The sequence below is a fragment of the Salvia hispanica genome, chromosome 6 (genome assembly GCF_029641045.1).
Source record: "Salvia hispanica isolate PSC_SH4W2 chromosome 6, Shi_PSC_v1, whole genome shotgun sequence".
Taxonomy (NCBI): domain Eukaryota; kingdom Viridiplantae; phylum Streptophyta; class Magnoliopsida; order Lamiales; family Lamiaceae; genus Salvia; species Salvia hispanica.
In genome coordinates this window covers 48,239,908-48,258,708 of record NC_142697.1, presented here as the reverse complement: position 1 = coordinate 48,258,708, position 18,801 = coordinate 48,239,908, and the positions used below count along the sequence as shown (strand labels likewise).

Genomic DNA, 18,801 nt, shown 5'->3' with positions numbered 1-18,801 from the left:
ATAGGTCACATAATAATCACATCAAAGCACGTAAGAGAATTAGGCCATCTAAGTGTTGAGCATGCTACCTGGCAGACTTATGAGCATAAGTCATTCTACCACCATTATGTTGCAGTCACTTCGCACCATTTTTTTCTCTTTCGGTCATTATCGACGTCAATAATCATCCAACTCACGTACTACTCACATGCAACTCATATTAATTAATACACATTCTTATGTCATCATTTTTAAAATACATTCACTATTTATCCATTTTGTCTCATTAAACCTTTCAAAATAAACTTAATGGAATGTGTATAGTGGTTTATATGTTTATTTCTTCTTGTTTAATTTTTGACTAAAAGTGAAGTTAGGGAAAATAGTATTTGTACGTGTGTTGAGTGTGGAGTATATATGTTGTTGACTTCATTTCATCTATTTGTATTCATTTCAGCTCCATAATTTCTTGAATTAGCCAATGTGATTTTATCATTTTAGGCTATTCTTTAGTTTACAGTACAAACTTCAATTCGTAGTTCGAATTCTAAATATTGCATAAATAGCCTCATTTTAGCTATAATATGTTGACATTTAGACTCATCACTGGCCGTGATAACTTGAACCTCCAACTTATTTACGAGAGGAAAAATGTATTGCCAACTAAGACACTTTTCGCGATAACTTGAACCTCTAACTTATTTATTGGAGGAAAAAAGTATTGCCAACTAAGACGTGTTTCATCATCCGCCACACAATGTAACTGTTTCTGTTAGGAGTAAATGACCATTAAATGCAAAAGGGACTAATAAAAACTCAACTACAATCTCCATTACGATTTCTCCATGGTTTTGTCAACAGGGTTTTTCTCCTTTACATTCCTCAGCTAACCAAAATTGAAAAGTTTTCAGTCATTTGTAACTAGCTAGCTCACCAGAATGTCTTAGAAGCCGAAGAAACCAAGTTCGCTGGCCTTCTCCTTCTCGAATGTCTCAAAATACTGATATATGATGGTGACAGCCAGCAGAATTCCTGTACCGGAGCCAATTGCGCCCATGAGGTCTGCCAAGACTGTCAGTGCACCAATGCACACGCCACCGAATGCAGCTGCGGTGGGAATGTACCGGTTCAGCTCCTTTTGCAGATTCGATTCTCTGTGTCCGGGCATCACCATTTGTTGTTCCTAGAAAAAGTTTGGACATGTAAGAAAGAATTGTGTTTGTGAACCAGTAATATAGTAGTGATAGTAATTGAATATAGAAAAGAAACATGAATCTATCTTGGTAATAATCGCATTTCAAGTTGTGAAAAAATTGTCACTACCAACATTTGGATCCAGGAAACATGTTATATGCTTGAAAACAACATACGTACGTGATTTAATTCTTTGCTAAACGTATGAGAAAAATCAACTTGACAGCACTGCAGAAGTGTAAAGGCAAAAATAATGGACAGACTGCCTTGAGCGTTTTGGATTTTAGCATGACCTATTATGAACTCTCAGAGGGTAGAGCACCCTAAGAAGTAGACGAGAATACCTTCAGCTGCTTCGCCACATCTTTGGCTGAGGATCCTGATACCTCAATCCACGTTTTTGAAAATAAAGCGCATGCTGACAGCATGAATACAATGTAAAACAATCCATGGAAAGGATTGGCTAATATATCTGACAAGCTGTGAAAGGATCAAAGAAGCACATCAACTTAGCAACATATAAAGTAAGAATCTTAATAAATACAAACACAGCTCCAATATTATCACTATTGCTTACCTAGATGGAGCAGTTATATAATAAGCAAGACCCCCAACAGGAACAGATTGACCAGAGTATTCAGATTCCTTCCACTTTCCGAGAAGGTTTACAAGGAAATTCCCACTGTATTTCCTGTAAAGCAACTGCAAAAATGAAAAGCAAATATTAGTTAGCAGCTGCATTTGAGAGGAATAAGGCATCACATCTCATTAATTCGACAATGAACAGCTTCTCACCTGGGAAATGAAGTACAGGTTGGATACAAGGGCAGACTGCAGAATAATGGGCATATTAGAAGTGTAGAACAGCTTAATAGGATAAGAACCCTGTTGCCCCCGAGCATTCTTTGACCTCACTGGCAAAACTACACGGAATCCTTGGAAGTAAATGACAATAAGGAAGACCAAGACAGTGGCCAGCAAGTTTGTGACATTGGGGAGGTTCTGCCGGTAGAATGCCTCTCGCAAAGCACGAACCTTGTCGGTCCGAGTTATCAACAAATGGAACAAAGCAATGACAGCACCTTCGAATTCAGCTCCACGCCCACTGTTAATAGTAGTTGGGCTAAATGCCTTCCAGATGATGTTTTCACTGTAAAATTAAGAAAATTCTAAGCGGTAAAATACCCTCACTCTTGTCCAGAATGTAGCAATACATAATTAACTGGATATAATCACCACTTACCAAATATTGGTTGCAATGAAGAGTGAAATGCCAGAGCCAAGGCCATATCCTTTCTGGAGAAGCTCATCCAGGCAAATAACTATGATCCCCGCAAAGCAGAGTTGCAGAATGATAAGGATTGCATTCCCAACTCCAAGTTGGCCCACACTGCCATACATCCCGGAAAGAACATATGCAACAGCCTCACCGACTGCAATCAAGATGCCTAACAATTTTTGTGCACCATTTCTGGTAAAGGACAGAGACAGTGACAATTAGCATGACAATACAAGTAATACAGGTAATCAATTTGGGATAGTCCACTTAGTCCACTTAGGCAAGAAGACAAATTAAAGAAGCGTAATCTCATAATTTGACCCCTTAAGATCAGATTAACGACTGCAATGCTGACAGTAATATACATATTGCTCAAGTATATAATTCCAGTTTCACAGATGGCAATTATCGATATTTCTCCACAAGGATCTAAATTTACAATTTGTATTCATCACAAATCATCAAAAGCACATACACAAAACATACACCTCTTTAAATAACTTACAGGAGGGCTCGGTCCTCTCTCACATTGTTGTCAACTTCAATGATCTTCGAACCCGCTAAGAGTTGCATAACCAGCCCAGATGTCACTATTGGGGTGATTCCAAGCTCCATCACCGTGCCTCTGTTCGAAGCAAGAATGACACGCATCCAATAGAATGGATCCGCACCAGTTGTAGAGTGTATGCCATACAACGGAAGCTGGCTGCAGACCAGGAAAATGAACAGAGATATCACAGTGTATATAACCTTCTCTCTGAACGGAACCTTCCTGTCCGCACTTTGAACCTCCGGGAGAAACGAAAGGAAAGGTCGAACCAGATGGAGCACCCTAAACCCACCCCCCATTCTCGTCGACTAAATTATTCCAGCTACTGCCACATCATAAAGAGAAATGCATCACTAAAATGACTAAAAACAGCACAAAATCTGAAGAACTATACTTAGCTCCTGGGTTTAAATATCCTGCACTTTCCAAATTTAATCAAACCCTAGAATTCACAGCATTAAACATACATTCTTCAACATAAAAAACAAGGCTTTCACTACTTATCACCATCAAATCCATATCAGAAATCGTGATCCATCAAATTAAGACAATCAGACCCAAAACAATCCGCCATGAAATAAACAAAAATAAGATAAAACCAAATCAATCAATCAATCAATCAATTAACACGATAACCACCAGATCTGCGTTTTTCGGAGTAGCAATCATTCAATTTTCCATTCGATTACACAGCAAATGAAGACACAGCTGAGCATCAAACACGATAAAAAAAAAATCCAATGAAAAAAAATCACGACCTCAAAATTAAATTTTGAAGAAACAAACAGCTGATTAAACGATTACAGGTCTCCACATAGCAAAACGGATCTAAGATTAATCTGAAATGCAATTGAGAAGAGGAAGAATTGCACAAACCAGCTAAGAACCGTCGGAATTTGCTTGCTGCGATCTCTAATTCTCAGAGAAATACTCTGTTTTATATCGTCGGAGAGCTTTTTGGATTGAGTGTGACGTAAAATCTGCTGATGTGGCACTCTTGACCACACTAATCCAATGATAATTGCACACGTGTACTAAAGAATCCTAGTCATCATAATAGGATGAGTCAGATTTAATAGTCGAAATAAATGTTTTTACTGTTGATTTTAAAATGAGTAAAGGCCAGACGTGGTCTCTCACATATGACTGTTTTATCAATTTGGTCCTTTATATTATTTTTTCGATTATTTGGTCCCTTATAAATAAACTCGGACCCGAATCGGTCCTCACTTAACAGAACCGTCAAAAAATAGACGATGATTGCAATTTGACTATATTAAATTACTAATGGTAGTTAACTATACTTAATTATAATTCTTAATTTAAGTTACAAATTATTCATTTCATTTTGCAACTGATACTATCTTTTTACCAATTTTTTTAATAGGAAAAGAATTATAATTAGGTATAATTAATTACCATTAGTAATTTAATATAGTCAAATTGCGGTCATCGTCTATTTTTTGACGGTTCTATTAAGTGAGGACCGCTTCGGGTCCGAGTTTATTTGTGAGGGACCAAAGATAATGTTAAGGACCAAATTGATAAAACGGTCATATGTTAGGAACCACATTTGGCCTTTACTCTTTTAAAATTTCTATCGCACTTTCAATTTGGTGTGATCATAGTGCTGGTTGCGTAGTGTGTTATAATTGTGTGTAAAATGGGATATCGAATTCGTGATTTTGCCGTTCCCTTCGGGGATAGGCTGTTTGAATGAATCGTGATTGTCGACAATTCATATCCAACAACAATTTTAACACAACGGAAAACGGTTGCGTACATTGAAAATAGGATTCTCATCCACAAATAACACACATACCACAAACATCAATCGGGTATGCTTAAACTACAAACCTCTCCTAAATTAATTGTCCGCTGTCTTCATCAGTCTAACATACCACACAAAAGAATAAACATAAAACCATAGGTAGAGGCATATCCATAACAGTCCAAGGTCTGGTGTACAACAATTACTGATGCTGCCACATATAGTCGGCTAGATCTTGTCGTTTCTGGTTCCACTCGGGAGTTGATTCAATGGTGTCCACATACTGCACATCTGGTTGGTTATACCCTAGTATTCCTCAAGGTAAATATCAAATGGTTTTTAGGATTTATAGACCAAATGGTTTCTCTCGAGTTTTCCTGTTTGGTTTGTAATATCGGTGGCCATATGTCAAGAAAATTTAGCAATTAACAAATTTATGCATATGGACAACATGAATGTTGCTGCTAAAAGCATAAAGTACGAAACTCCTATTTGTTAAATATTACATTTTCTATTTTCTAACCAAAATTAATCTTGCAATGGACAGAATTATGTAGTGGTAGCAGGCATAACCATTTGGCAAACAGATCAAAATACGTTGATTTCACCATTCCTTACATTGAATCGGGAGCTTCCGCGGTTGTCCCAATCGTGGACGACAAGAATGCTTGGATTTTCATGAAACCTCTCACGACGGGCCTCTGGTTGACCATTGGGGCATCAATAATTCTTGATTTTGTTGAGGTAGACTCTCATTGGAAGAAAAAAAGAGAAAAATGAGCTATTTTCAAAGGATAAATTTTCAAAGGATAAAAAATGAGCTATTTTTAATGATTTCAACACTTTTTAATGTTTTTGGATTTAGTCTCGGACAAATTTTGGATTAAGAAATGAGGGATGGCGATTATTATTTTAAGAAAAAAAAAAAAGTGGAGTCACTATTAAAACATTTTAAAAATTGATACTACTAGAGTGGAGTCACAATTTAATTTTAGGAAAATATTTTTATATTCTTACTATCATATATAATCATTATATTTTTTATTATGTGACTCAGCAAGCTGTTTATAATTAAGTAATAATATTGCTGAGCCAAAGCTATTAAATAAATTCATTGTTTTCCATTGCATTCGGAAAAGATAAATCTGTCCCAAGCATTTTAATGTGTAGGCACCCCAAAATCTCCTCGACAATCTATTTATTATTGGGCCCAAAACTTTATAAATAAAGCCCAAAGTTCCCCCATCTCATCTCTCCCCTTCATCTATTTCTCTCTCATTCTACAATTTGAAAGCCGTTTTCTTGAAAGTTCACAATACTTGAGATTGTTTCAAGTTTGCGTACACACCTTTGATGTTATATGGGCTTTTTAAAAGCCTTAGAGCATTCCCAACAGTTTTCCTAAAACCTCTCTTATTTCTCTCTAACTCCTGCCACATCAGCGCCATATCAGCACCATAATTTATCCCCAATTTTTAGTCAACTTTTAGCCAACTGTTCCAATGGTTTCTCCCTTATTTCTCCCTAACTCAACATTTCATTTTTACATCATCACTAATTTAATTTTTTATGTTTGTATATAATAAAACTAGCTAATTTAATTTATAAGACAAAACAAATAATAGTAATAAAGTTCGTTGTATTAAACACGGGTAAACATTACAACGACGAAAATTAATAAAAAAAATAGTATAGGAATGGAAAAAAAATTCAAAGTAAAAAAATTCAAGGGCGGTGGGCGCGGTTTCTATTTGCCCACAATTCAAGAGAATGTGTGTATTTATAGGGGGGAAATTAAAATATATATATATATATATATATATATATATATATATATAGGGGTGCATTATAATGATAACCCCAATTTATGTGATAACCCTATAACTAAATCTCCACCACACATTTTTAAAATATATGGTCTAGATTTAATCTAAAAAAAACTATCATTTTATCAAATAAAACTATCATTTTCGGAATATTAAGGGCAAAATTGTCATTTCATTTTAAAATTTGGTGGGAAAGAAGAAACTTGACTCAAACGTTACATTCGATTTCTCACAACTCAAACCCTGCATCAATATCTCCCACAATCAAACCCTCCGAATTGCGTTTCAAATCCTACGAATCGAAGGAAAAATCATCAAAATTCTGGAATATGTCGAAGGAGAACGCTCAAGCATCATCAAAGAAAGGTTCGATGAAGTTTTGCTCGATTTCACTTTTGATTTCACTTATTTCACATTTGATTTTGCTCGATTTATCGTTTTGCTGGAGATTTTCTCGATTTTTTTAGATTATATAGTTTTTTAGTGTAGATATTTCTTATGTTTATACAATATGATTCATGCATAACAATATTGAGAACAATCTATATATTTAGATTTACATTTTGTTAAATTTGCTTCTTGTGGACTATATTTCCCAGTTGAGTTGTTCAAATCTTTAAAGATACAAACTCTTTGGATGTAGATGGATCATCATCACCGTCTCTCTTCATCTTCAAAATTAACCGAGGCAAAAAAAACTTTGTTTTCATCTGCACCGTTCCTTCGTTTAGAAGAATGGGATGTGCCGGATCCTCGCAGACGAAGGCAAAAGGTAAGAGAGAATCCGATCTTAGTATACTCTGTTCACTGCTTAGTTTCCACCATTTGATGTTGGCACTGCCCTCGACAGGAGGCGTTAATCGGATAAAGAAACCGGGGTCGTGGAAACATCCACAGCCGATCACCATAAGTCAGCTGATACAGCTGAGAGACGAGTTCTGGATACTGCACCTCACTATGGTGGTAGGAAAGGTATTGTAATTTGTACATGTAGTCTTCTCTTTCGACGTCTCCCCCACTTTTCCGATGGTGTTTCTGTTCACCCCCTTCGTCGTTGAGGCAGAAACCTGGGATGCACTCAGAGCAGCAGCGGAAGCTGATCCAAAACATGCTCAGGTGATTGTGAAGAGTGCCGGAATCATACTGCAGAATCCTGATATGACAGTGTGTTTCGACGAAAGAGGTGACACAAACATTACATATTTCCTGTGTGTGTGAATGTTACTTTCATCTGGATTCTGAACTTGCACTATTGCAGGTGCAAGATATGAATTACCTAAGTACGTTTTGAGCGAGCCCAAGAACCTGATTCGAAATTCTTGATAAGAGAAGGAGAGTTCACCATGTTTGTGTTGAATAAATAATTAAACTTGATTTTTGTAGTAGAATTATATAGATATGATTAATATCTAGATATTATGAAGAATTATCTAGATTATAGATATTTTGTAGACTTCTCTAGAATTAGTATGTATTAAAATATTTAGATATTTTAGTAGAATTCCCTAGAATGTTATGAAAATATCTAGATTTTTATGGAGAAAAAATCTAAATATAAAATATTATAGATTCTAGTAGAGAATTTTAGAATATGAAGTGAATCCCTATAAATAGGGGAGAGTTGTAACATTTTGAACAAGTTGAAGAAGTTGAGAGAAGTTTAAGAAATAAAAGTGTGTTTTACTTTCCCCACATCACCAACATCTCCTAAATTATTTTCTACATATTCCACCCATCCTCCTCTCAAATATTTTCTTCAAACTAAATTACTCCTCCAACATATATCTTATATATTCCAACAGTTTGATGTTGAACTTGGCCTGTCTGATCAGCTGAAAACAGCCGCCCTATTCGTCAACCCCATAAATATCCGACTGTAATCGTTGGAACAAGATTCTGCAAATTTGCCATGAGAAATAGAGTGTATAGCATGTTGTTTAGTTTCTAAAGTTATCCAACGACAACTTTGACGATTACTATATGTTCTTATTTCACTATACAAAATGCAATGTTATCAAAAGAAAGAGGAGTGATTATCGTAATATGATAAAGAAACTCAAACACATTTCACATTAGTCTCGACGTGTACACAGAGTCAACCAACACTGGAATGGCTACCAGATATAGTGAAAATTAAGAGATCTGAACTCGTACTTACATGATTAAAAGATTTTACTAATAATCAATCGCATTTATCTTGTTGCATGGTGTGGCCGAATATAACAAGATGAGATGCATGGGAGTAAAGGTGAAGACTCAAGTAGAGTATCAAGATGTGAGCTGGATAGGTAGTTGAAATAGATCCGTTGCATGAAACAGTTGTAACAAGATCAAGTGAAGATCTCTTTCACTTTATGCGTGAGAGTATAAGAGAGCTAGCTAGCAGTTGTAGATAGTAGCTTTTCATTGAATGAGAATTACATTCCTCTCTCAGATCTTCTTCCTCTCAATAACACACATATTGATCTCACACACTCATACAATCGGTCACGCACATTCTCAATTAGATACAACAATTGGCACCGTCCGGTGGGAATCGAGATTATCAACGTTGAAACTATGGCTGCACGACTCGAGGCAAAGAAATTTATGGGAAAGAACGATTATGGTTTGTGGAAAATGAAGATGAGAGCCGTCTTGATCCAGCAAGGTTTGGCAGCGGTCTTGACTTCGGCGGATGTGGATGAGAAAGCTAAAGCGCCTGCGCTTGATGAGAAGGCTTAGGCTAAGCTCGATGAGATGCAATTAAAGGCACATAGCGCCGTGATCTTATGCCTTGGGGATAAGGTATTGCAAGAAGTTCAATCTGAGACCACGGCATCCACAATCTTGAAGAAGCTTGATGAGGTATATCTCGCAAAATCCTTAGCTAATCGTCTCTATATGAAAAGGAGACTTTACTCCTATTGTTCGTGGAGGATAAGTCCATTCTTGAACAGCTCGAGGATTTTAGTAAATCTATTGATGATCTTGAGGCAGTTGATGTGAAGATTAGTGATGAAGACAAGGCAATGTTGGTGTTAAATGCTCTTCCAAATTCCTATGATCAGATGCGTGATGCGATCTTGTATGGAAGGGATAAGACGATTACTCTTGCTGAGGTCCATGCTGCATTAATGGCAAAAGAGTTGCAGAGGGTGCAGTTAAGAAAGTGGATCCATATCCAGAATCACTGAACATTAAGAACTTCACCAAGAAGAAATTTAAGAAGAAGAAGTTTGAGGAATCAAAGTCCGAGAGTTCTGCTGGAAAGGAAACAAGGTCTTGTCATTGGTGCAAGAAACCTGGGCATCTGAAGAGGGATTTCTATGCTTGGAAGAAGAAGCAGGCAGCAGAGGGGAATTCCCATTCAAATGTGATAAATTATGAGGCAAATGAAGTTCATGAGGTAATGAATGTAATGGAAAGGAGTGAGAAGGGGCTATGGATTATAGACTCGGGCTGCTCTTTCCATATGTGTCCCAACAAAGAATGGTTTCAAGAGTTGGATGAAGCTGAGGGGACAGTGCTGTTAGGAAATAACCAGACTTGCATAGAATTGGAAGTATCTTGCTGAGGGTTCATGATGGATCACTTAAAGTTTTGTCAGATGTGAGATACATTCCTCAAGTCAAAAGAAACTTGATATCTCTGGGTACTCTTGAGAGGAAAGGTTACTCATTTACATCAGAGGGTGAAGTTATGAGGATCTGTAAGGATTCTTGTATCAAGATGATTGCAAGCAGGAGCAGAACTCTATGCTATCTTCATGTCATTCTTGGTGAATCTCATTCAGTAACTAAGCCAGATTTGAGGTTGTGGCATCAAAGAATTGGGCATCCAGCAGAGGGCAGTCTCAAGGCTCTTGTGAAGCTCGGATTGATTGAGGCAGATGCAGATCAAGGGCTGGGAGTATGTGAGGATTGCCTGCTAGGAAAGTCAAAGAAATTAAGCTTTCCAGCAAGCAAGCACACTTCAAGCTCACCTTTGGACTATGTTCATTCAGACCTCTGGGTCCTGTACCATTCAAAAGTTTAGGTAGAGGCAGATACTATATGTCAATCATTGATGATTGGTCAAGGAAGGTCTGTGTCTATATATTGAAGGAGAAGTCAGAGTCATTTAATACTTTCAAAGTATGGTATAGGGAAGTTGAAAGTGAGAAAGGAACTTCTCCAAAAATACTAAGGACATACAATGGCCTTGAATATCTGTCTAAAGATTTTGATCATTTCTGCCAAGAGAAGGGTATTAAACGCCACATAACTGTCCCAGCAAACCCCCAACAAAATGGGGTTGTTGAGAGAATGAACAAAACGTTGATGGAAAGGGTTAGATGTTTGTTGAGTTCTTCTGGTGCTGGGAAGGATTTCTGGGCAGAAGCAGTGTGTACATCAGCCTATCTTATCAACAAATGCCCTGCTTCTGGGATTGGTGGAGCTACTTGATGAAAGATGGTATGGAGAAAGCCAGATTATAGCAAGCTCAAGCCTTTTGGTTATAAGGCATTTGCACACCAGAAGCAAGGGAAGCTCAGTGCAAGAGCCATGCAGTGTGTCATGCTGGGATATCAAAAAGGAGTTAAGGGGTATAGGCTCTGGTGCTTGGAGCTTGGGAATCAGAAAGTTCTTGTAAGTAGAGATGTGGTCTTTATAGAGGACAAGATGCCTTTTCTGGAGAAGGGAAAGGAAGCTATCCAGAAGTCTGATCCAAAAAGCAATGATACTCACTTTGAGGTGGAGGAGGATCTGCTAGTTGGTGGATTCTCAATGATTCAGACATTGAGGATCAAAGTGAGATCAGTGGTGAGCAGACTGATTAGGATCAGCAGGAGCAAGATCATCTGCAAGCAGTACTTACCAGCTAGCCAGAGACAGAACCAGAAGACAGAATGTCAAACCTCCATCAAGATATAGGGATTCAGAGATGTTGTTTTATGCTTTGCATATAGCTGAACAAATAGAGTTTTCAGAGCCTAGTTCCTATGCTGAGGCTGTGGCTGGTCCAGGAGCAAGACAATGGATTCAAGCCATGAAGGAAGAGATTGATTTTCTTCTTAAAAACTAGACTTGGATCTTGGTTGACAAAGCTGAGTTCAGAAAGGTGATAGGTTCCAAATGGGTGTTTAAGAAAAAGGTTGAAGCACATCAGGCAAAGTGAGATTTAAGGCAAGGCTTGTTGCTAAAGGCTTCAACCAAGAAGAGGGAATAGACTTCAACGAGGTCTTCTCACCAGTTGTCAAGCACAATTCCATCAGAATGCTCTTGGCTGTAGCAGCAAGGGTGAATTGGGAACTTGAGCAGCTTGATGTCAAAACGGCCTTTCTGAATGGGGATTTAGAGGAGACAATATACATGGCTCAGCCCCAAGGTTTTGAGGTGCCTGGGTCAGAACAAAAGGTGTGTTTACTCAAGAAATCCTTGTATGACCTCAAGCAGAGCAGTAGACAGTGGTACCTGAAATTTGGTGAGAATCTGTCAAAAATAGGGTTTTCTAGATCTTTGTATGATAGCTGTGTTTTTGTGAAAAATGAGAGGAACAAGGAGCCCATTTATCTTCTACTATTAGATGATATGTTGATATCAGGCCAAGATATCAGAGAAATCGTCAAAGAGCAGCTGAGAGCAAGCTTTGAAATGAAGGATCTTGGTGCAGCAAAGAGGATCCTAGGCATGGATATAGTCAGATAGAAGTGAAAGGAAGCTGTGGTTATTACAGATTGACTACATCCAGAGAACTTTAAAGAGGTTCAAAGTAGACAACATGAAGAGCACCTCTACACCACTAGCAGTGCACTTCAAGCTGTCTAAAGATCAGAAAGGCAGAGTCTGAGGCTGAAAGGATAGAAATGGAGTTGATTCCTTATTCTAGTATTGTTGGCAGCATGATGTATATGATGATTTGCACAAGGCCAGACGTGGCTCATGCTATTAGTGCTACCAGCAGATACATGGTGGACTATGAAAGCATCATTGGAGTGCTCTGAAGTGGATAATGAGATATCTAAAGGGAGCAGATAGTATGGGAATTGAGTTAACAGCAAAGGATACAGCTGATAAGGAGGCTTTGATTGGTTTTTATGACTCGGACTATGCTGCAAACGTTGACACAAGGAGGTCCCAAACAGGTTATGTCTTCACTTTGTTTGGGTCTGCTGTGTGTTGGAAGTCCAGCTTGCAAAGTGTAGTAGCTCTTTCCACAACCGAAGCTGAGTATATGGCTCTCACTTCAGCAGGAAAGGAGAGTAAGTGGCTGTTGGGGCTAGTCTCAGAGTTTGGGATAGAACAGAAAGGAGTCACAATCTACAGTGGAGCCATCTGCTTGGCACGACATCAAACCTTCCATGAGCGCAGCAAGCACATCGATGTGAGGCTGCACTTCATAAGGGATGAGGTGGAGAATGGAAGAGTCAGGGTGAAGAAAATTGATACCGCCCATAACGCTCAGCAAACCATTGAGCAAGGAGAAGCTTGAATATTGTTGTAGGTTGGTGAATCTACAGATTGTTGGTGGTTAGTTCAAGATTGAATCTTGCTACATTTCGTCCAGGGTGGAGATTGTTGCATGGTGTGGCCGAATATAGCAAGATGAGATGCATGGGAGTAAAGGTGAGTAGAGTATCAAGATGTGAGCTAGATAGTTAGTTGAAATAGATCTGTTGCATGAGACGGTTGTAACAAGATCGAGTGAAGATCTCTTTCACTTTATGCGCGAGAGTATAAGAGAGCTAGCTAGTAGTTGTAGATAGTAGTTTTTCATTGAATGAGAATTACATTCCTCTCTCATATCTTCTTCCTCTCAATAACACACACACTGATCTCACACACTCTGTCACACCTCAACCCTTATGACGTAACCACTTACCATAAATAAATTCAAAATATTAAATAAATTAACCCACGCTTCAAGTACATAAAACGCACATATTATATTATTTCAAAAACCAACATTTATCAAATACATATTTCAAAATATTCTAAACAGTAGTGGGACCCTCTCACCACTCTATATAATACACATTTATGTACATATAAAAATGATGAGGAGGAGAAGGTTGGCAAAACGTATCAGCCGCCGACCCTGATAACATGTGCAATTCCTACGACCCATGTCAATGAAAAACTTCACTGATATCTTATTCCTGAAAAATATTAGTGGTTTATATGAGCCACAACTCAGTGTATATAAACCTTACCTTTAATTTCACATACAAATATCAAACACATTCTTTCACCAAAATATATCATCAGAAGTAATAAATATCATAAACAATTTAATATTCATATTCATATGTCTCTCCGTTCTTTTCATTATTCTGTGACAAATCAGGCCTGGTATCTGCCCGGGATTTCTATTGTATACGACCCGAAGGTCCCGTTTTCATTATTTGACCTTTCCACGAAGGCCCTTCTTTGCATTTTGACATTTCCACGAAGGCTCCTCTTTGCATATTTTCTTTGACCCGTAAAAGTCAGGGCAAGACTGTCATATATTCTCTTTAATCCAAGAATTCAAGATATTCCAATGCCATATATAAACATATTAATTGCACCACTCACATATGCATTGCACCGATCACATATTCATATCACATTTTATAAAATAATTCCAAATAACACAACTATATCAAATTCATATTATATAATCCAAATATTCACTGCACTCTAACACATAGCAATCAATCACATAAAAATATGTAAAATTAAAAATGTAATTTATATACATCTGATTAAAACAGATAATGTCTCATGTTCCATAGCCCTCAATCCTGAAACTGAAAATATGCGTGCGCTTCCTCTTCTAAATTCCACCCCTCTCATTTATTTTTCTTTTCCTAAAGTTCCATTCGTTTTAAAGTTCGGACTCTCTGCTAGCTAAACTCATGCTCCCATAGTAATTCTTTTCTCTTCTTTTTTTTCAATTAGTAATATAATCAAATAAACCGACTCAAATATATTAATTGAATACCTCCCCACTTTTTCGTTGAGTTAATACGTGTACTTCAAATAACTACTAGTACATAATTGCAATCCTACATTTATAAGCCTACACGTGGGACTCTAAAATGACTCTAAAATGAGTCCTTATCACAAATCTCGTCTTCATCTCTCATGCATAGTACTAGTATATATTTGTGTTTGCATAATATATATCCCATGCACATATAAACTTCCATGTACACAAAAACACATACGCACACACTTATAATATTAGTATATGATAATTTAAGAATAATATATATTATATGCATATAACTCAATTAAGTTAATCATCTAACTTTATAATTATGTTTACAAAAAATTCTATTCATTAGTCTTAAAATTTATTCTTATGATACCAATAAAATATAATATAATAGACATTCAAAGTAAAATATAAAATGATGCATGTTTTGGGTTAGGGATGTTACACACTCATACAATCGGTCACGCATATTCTCAATTAGATACAACATATCTAGATGCTAACAATCTTTGCCTCATTTCCTCAAGCCTTTTTGAAAAATGAGAAGAGATTCCCTTGCTTAGGATCCTTAATTGCTGCCTTCTTGTTTCCGGCTTTCCCGGCTTGGTTAGCTGGAGCAGCGTTCCCCACTGCTGGCGACTTACGAACAGCCAGGGGCCTAAAATACAGTCACCATGGCCAAATCAATTAGTGACAAGGACACAGCCAAAAAAAGACTTGGAAGTGGCATAGTAGAGAGAAGTTCCCCTTTTGAGCATATTAATTAAGAAAGTAAAACAAGTTGAAGACATGGTAAAATGAGCAAGCAAGTAAGGAGTCATACCGGTTAATTGGATTGCTTGCTGTACTATTGTCAGCAATTTTGGCTGAATTATTATTATTAGATTTTGTATCTTGTTCCTCACCCTCCCAAACAACTTCAGTGACTGTAACCAGAAGAAATATCAGAAAAGAGCCGGGAGAAGAAAAAATAGTACTAGTGAGGAAATACCTTCTCTTCCCTTCTCATCAATCCGCGTCTTTACCACTTTTCTTCTTTTAGGCACATCATTGGCCATGGTATTTTTCTTGCTATCATCTTTTTCAGTTACATGGCATAGAGTCTTCTCTGAAGTGGGAGTTCCAGCCTTCTCGTCATTGCTAATAGTTGCAAAGTTTTCTCCCAAATGCTGGTTAGCTTTTAGTTCACTTTCTTTCTCTTCTTTGACCTTTGGCTTAGATTTTACATCACTTTCTTTCTCTTCTTTGACCTTTGGCTTCGCTTTTACATCGCCTTCTTTCTCTTCTTCGATCTTTGGCTTACTTCTCTCCTCCTCGAAACTTATATTGCACTCTGAGGTGGAAGCATTTAAACTTTCTTTTGAGCATGGAACAGATTTCTTTGGAGGATCAGGTGATCCTAGACTTATGGCATTGTCATCTTCATCATCCTCATCTGAGTAATTAAACACAGCTCTTCTCTTTCTACTGCCTTCACCATTAGAGGTCCTCCTTGCGCTGAAAGCTTTGTCGTCGTCATCATCATCACTAATTTCATGCTCTGCTGATTCACGAGCACAAATTTGAGCTTCCGCACTGACTGATTCCAGAAAACAAATGTTTTTTTAGTTTTATATTTGAGTATAGGTAAAACAACAAAATTTGGAAGGATGGAAATAATCAGTAAACAGATAAAAAATGAAAATCTGGCATTTTCCTGTTCGGGTGGATCATGAAAAGAAGCTAACCAGAAGATCCTTGTCTGGCTTTCTCAGCTTGGACCAAGCAAGCATCAGGTTTAGGCTTTGCTGATGCACGACCCCACATGCTAGCTAATGAACCTCCACTTCCAGAAGAGTTTTTATTATTTTGGCCCTTTTTGTTGTTAGGGAGAGGCCGAGAAACCTTTTCTTTTTCTGCTACCTGTGCTAGATCTGGCTTTACGTTTCCTTCAGTTTTCACAACTTTTGCAGTGTTAGGGGGCTGAGCCCCTGGATTTAAACCAGCATTCTGAGAATTTTTCTGAATAGACTGTGGATCAGCTGTAGCTTGAGGAATAGAACTGCTCGACAGACCTGAGACTCTTGTTGATTTCACCTGAAGGCTTCCAGTGCCCAGAGGTGTTCCTCCTACTGTTCTCTTAACAAATGAATTTGAAACTCCACAAAACCTGTCAGTAGGTTTTCGCGACATTAAATTTTCAGTTTGTAGAGCATAATCGTTATGAATGAGGAACAACGGAATCCTCATTTCAGTGTGGAAAGGTTTCAATTTTTCAAGGTAGAGAACTAGATGTGTTTGATACCTGTTATCTCGTAAACAATTATCGATAGTTGATGGCTGCTTAAAAAGATCTTCAGCCTGAACGAACTCATGATTCCAAAGCGTTGCAGGATCCTTAGGGAGGCAGGCCTGTATACTGTAAACTTGGACAGAGCATTTTCCATCGAACTCTTCCTTAGCATCTATACATGAAAAAAGCATTCAGTATTATTTCTCCCAGGATCATTCTTCCAGACTGATCGAAATAACCATAGTCAGAAAGCAGATGAAACTTGGCATTTCAGTAAAGATAACAATAACATGCAAAAAAAGCTGAACCAGCATACAAATTACAAAGGCGACCACGAAGGCCAGAACCGCAGATTCCAAGATCATTGTATCATAACAGTTCTGAATCGGGTTTCAAAGCATTCAAGCTAGCCTATACACGTAACTCATAGCAACTGTCATCGAGCTACTCAAAAGAAAATGTCAAATATCATTGGTTTAGAAAGTGATTCAGATCAAGTGTTACCACCACATCGACCAAAAAACGAAGCTTCTAGACTATACCAACCAAACAAAACAGCTCACAAGGATCAAACAATCAAAACAAGATACAAACTGAATGAGAAGTAAAGCAAAAAATAGAAACCATAGGCTGTTCAAGGCAAAAGTAGGCAGCACACTGAAAATTGGAGATCACTGCAGATTCGGACAACACTCAGCTTGAGTGATCACCTGAAAGCATATGACTGGGGACAAGCCTTATATGGTAGGTCGTAGGGTTACTCTTCAGCCAGCCAGCTAAAGAGTAAATCACTGCTAATCCATCCCCATGCTTTTCAACGAATTCCTCTAGCAGTCTAACAGCCGAACAATCAATCAAAATATCAGCACATCAAATCAAAAAAAAAAATCGTGATTAACTTGCTATACCTCTTTGCAGCATTGGAGGAAACCAAAAAATTGCGACTCAGCCATTTGTAGGAAATCTGAACAAAAAATGGGGGAAAGGATTTCGTAATTGTTTTCAGACGATATCTTCAGTGAATTTCTAAACATTATTAAGCACAATTAAGCAGATCTGGAAGTGAAAACTCCGAGAAAATAAGAAGAAGAATTCAGCACAAACGTTTAATAAAAAAAAATTAGGAATCGATGGTTTACCACTTGAAGCCTATCGGAGACGAAGGCATGGATCTCATCTATAATTCCAAGAGCAGCGGTTTCGGCCATTTTTGGTATGATTAAGCTTAAAATTTTCCGTCGACAGAAAAAAATCTGGAAGAAGAAGGAAAGTAGAAAGTTGAAGTTTTCCCTCTCAATTTGTGTTTAATTTTCCCGCCACAATAAGCGAATTTAGGAATTTTAGGGCCTTTGGGGAAATGATTTTGGGGCTTAGGGCATCACCAACGCGGGCTCGCTCGCATGCCCATTTAGAAGGAATGAGACGGGCACGAGCCACGTTACGGTTCCCCAGTGTGACGAATCCCAACTAGAGGTGCCCACGATTCAGAAATCGGAGGTTACGGTTCAGAACCGCCGGTTCCGGTTTTGGAAATTGTTGAACCGGAACCGAACCGCGAGGGTGTTTCGCGGTTACGGTTCCGGTTCCAAAACCGCCGGTTTCGGTTTTGGTTCTGAACCGGTGGTTTTTCACGGTTTCGAACCGCCGGTTTGATTTCATGGTTTTCCGGCAGTTTTTCGCGGGTCCGGTTTGGAACCGCTCGGAACCGGCGGTTCCGGCACGGTTTCGGTTCGAAAATGTTTGAACCTGAACCGAACCACGGTTCAAAAATCGACGGTTTAGGTCCGGGTAAATTCTCACGGTTTTGGTTCGGAACCGTAACCGCCGGTTACGATTTCAATTTTAACCGACGGTTCGGTAAACCTTGGGCTGGTGTAATCCCAACATCTCGTGTCGGGTTAGAGAGTTTGTTTGTTTAATTGAAAAAATACTATTGTGTAGTAAATTTTCTAGAAGTGTGATTTATTCATAAAATTTGATATTAGG

The 18,801-nt window shown here is 38.0% G+C and overlaps 2 protein-coding genes and 1 pseudogene across 4 annotated transcripts; 1 reads left to right on the top strand and 2 right to left on the bottom strand.

Moving 5' to 3' along the window:
• Nucleotides 1-785: 785 nt before the first annotated feature.
• On the bottom strand, nt 786-3,905 carry LOC125208113 (uncharacterized). Of its 2 annotated transcripts, none has more exons than XM_048107670.2 (7): nt 3,879-3,905; nt 2,958-3,327; nt 2,417-2,644; nt 1,969-2,323; nt 1,751-1,875; nt 1,518-1,653; nt 786-1,162 (listed from the first exon to the last, which is right to left on the bottom strand). In XM_048107670.2, exons 2-7 carry the CDS (start codon nt 3,299-3,301, stop codon nt 923-925), a joined length of 1,428 nt encoding a protein of 475 aa, XP_047963627.1. In that variant the 5' UTR covers nt 3,302-3,327; nt 3,879-3,905; the 3' UTR covers nt 786-922. The 2 variants fall into 2 exon arrangements, with proteins under 2 accessions (XP_047963627.1, XP_088915995.1); XM_089059869.1 differs by lacking the exon at nt 3,879-3,905 and adding an exon at nt 3,761-3,781.
• A 3,275-nt stretch (nt 3,906-7,180) lies between these two features.
• On the top strand, nt 7,181-8,004 carry LOC125205622 (uncharacterized; annotated as a pseudogene). The gene is made up of 4 exons (XR_016132638.1): nt 7,181-7,371; nt 7,450-7,571; nt 7,663-7,782; nt 7,858-8,004. The product of XR_016132638.1 is annotated as an uncharacterized LOC125205622 (transcript).
• A 6,932-nt stretch (nt 8,005-14,936) lies between these two features.
• On the bottom strand, nt 14,937-18,089 carry LOC125207065 (uncharacterized). The gene is made up of 8 exons (XM_089060580.1): nt 17,955-18,089; nt 17,724-17,779; nt 17,526-17,650; nt 16,828-16,987; nt 16,271-16,692; nt 15,535-16,122; nt 15,367-15,469; nt 14,937-15,201 (listed from the first exon to the last, which is right to left on the bottom strand). The coding sequence occupies exons 1-8, from the start codon at nt 18,021-18,023 to the stop codon at nt 15,066-15,068; spliced, it is 1,659 nt and encodes a 552-aa protein (XP_088916706.1). The 5' UTR covers nt 18,024-18,089; the 3' UTR covers nt 14,937-15,065.
• Between the last annotated feature and the right edge of the window lie 712 nt (nt 18,090-18,801).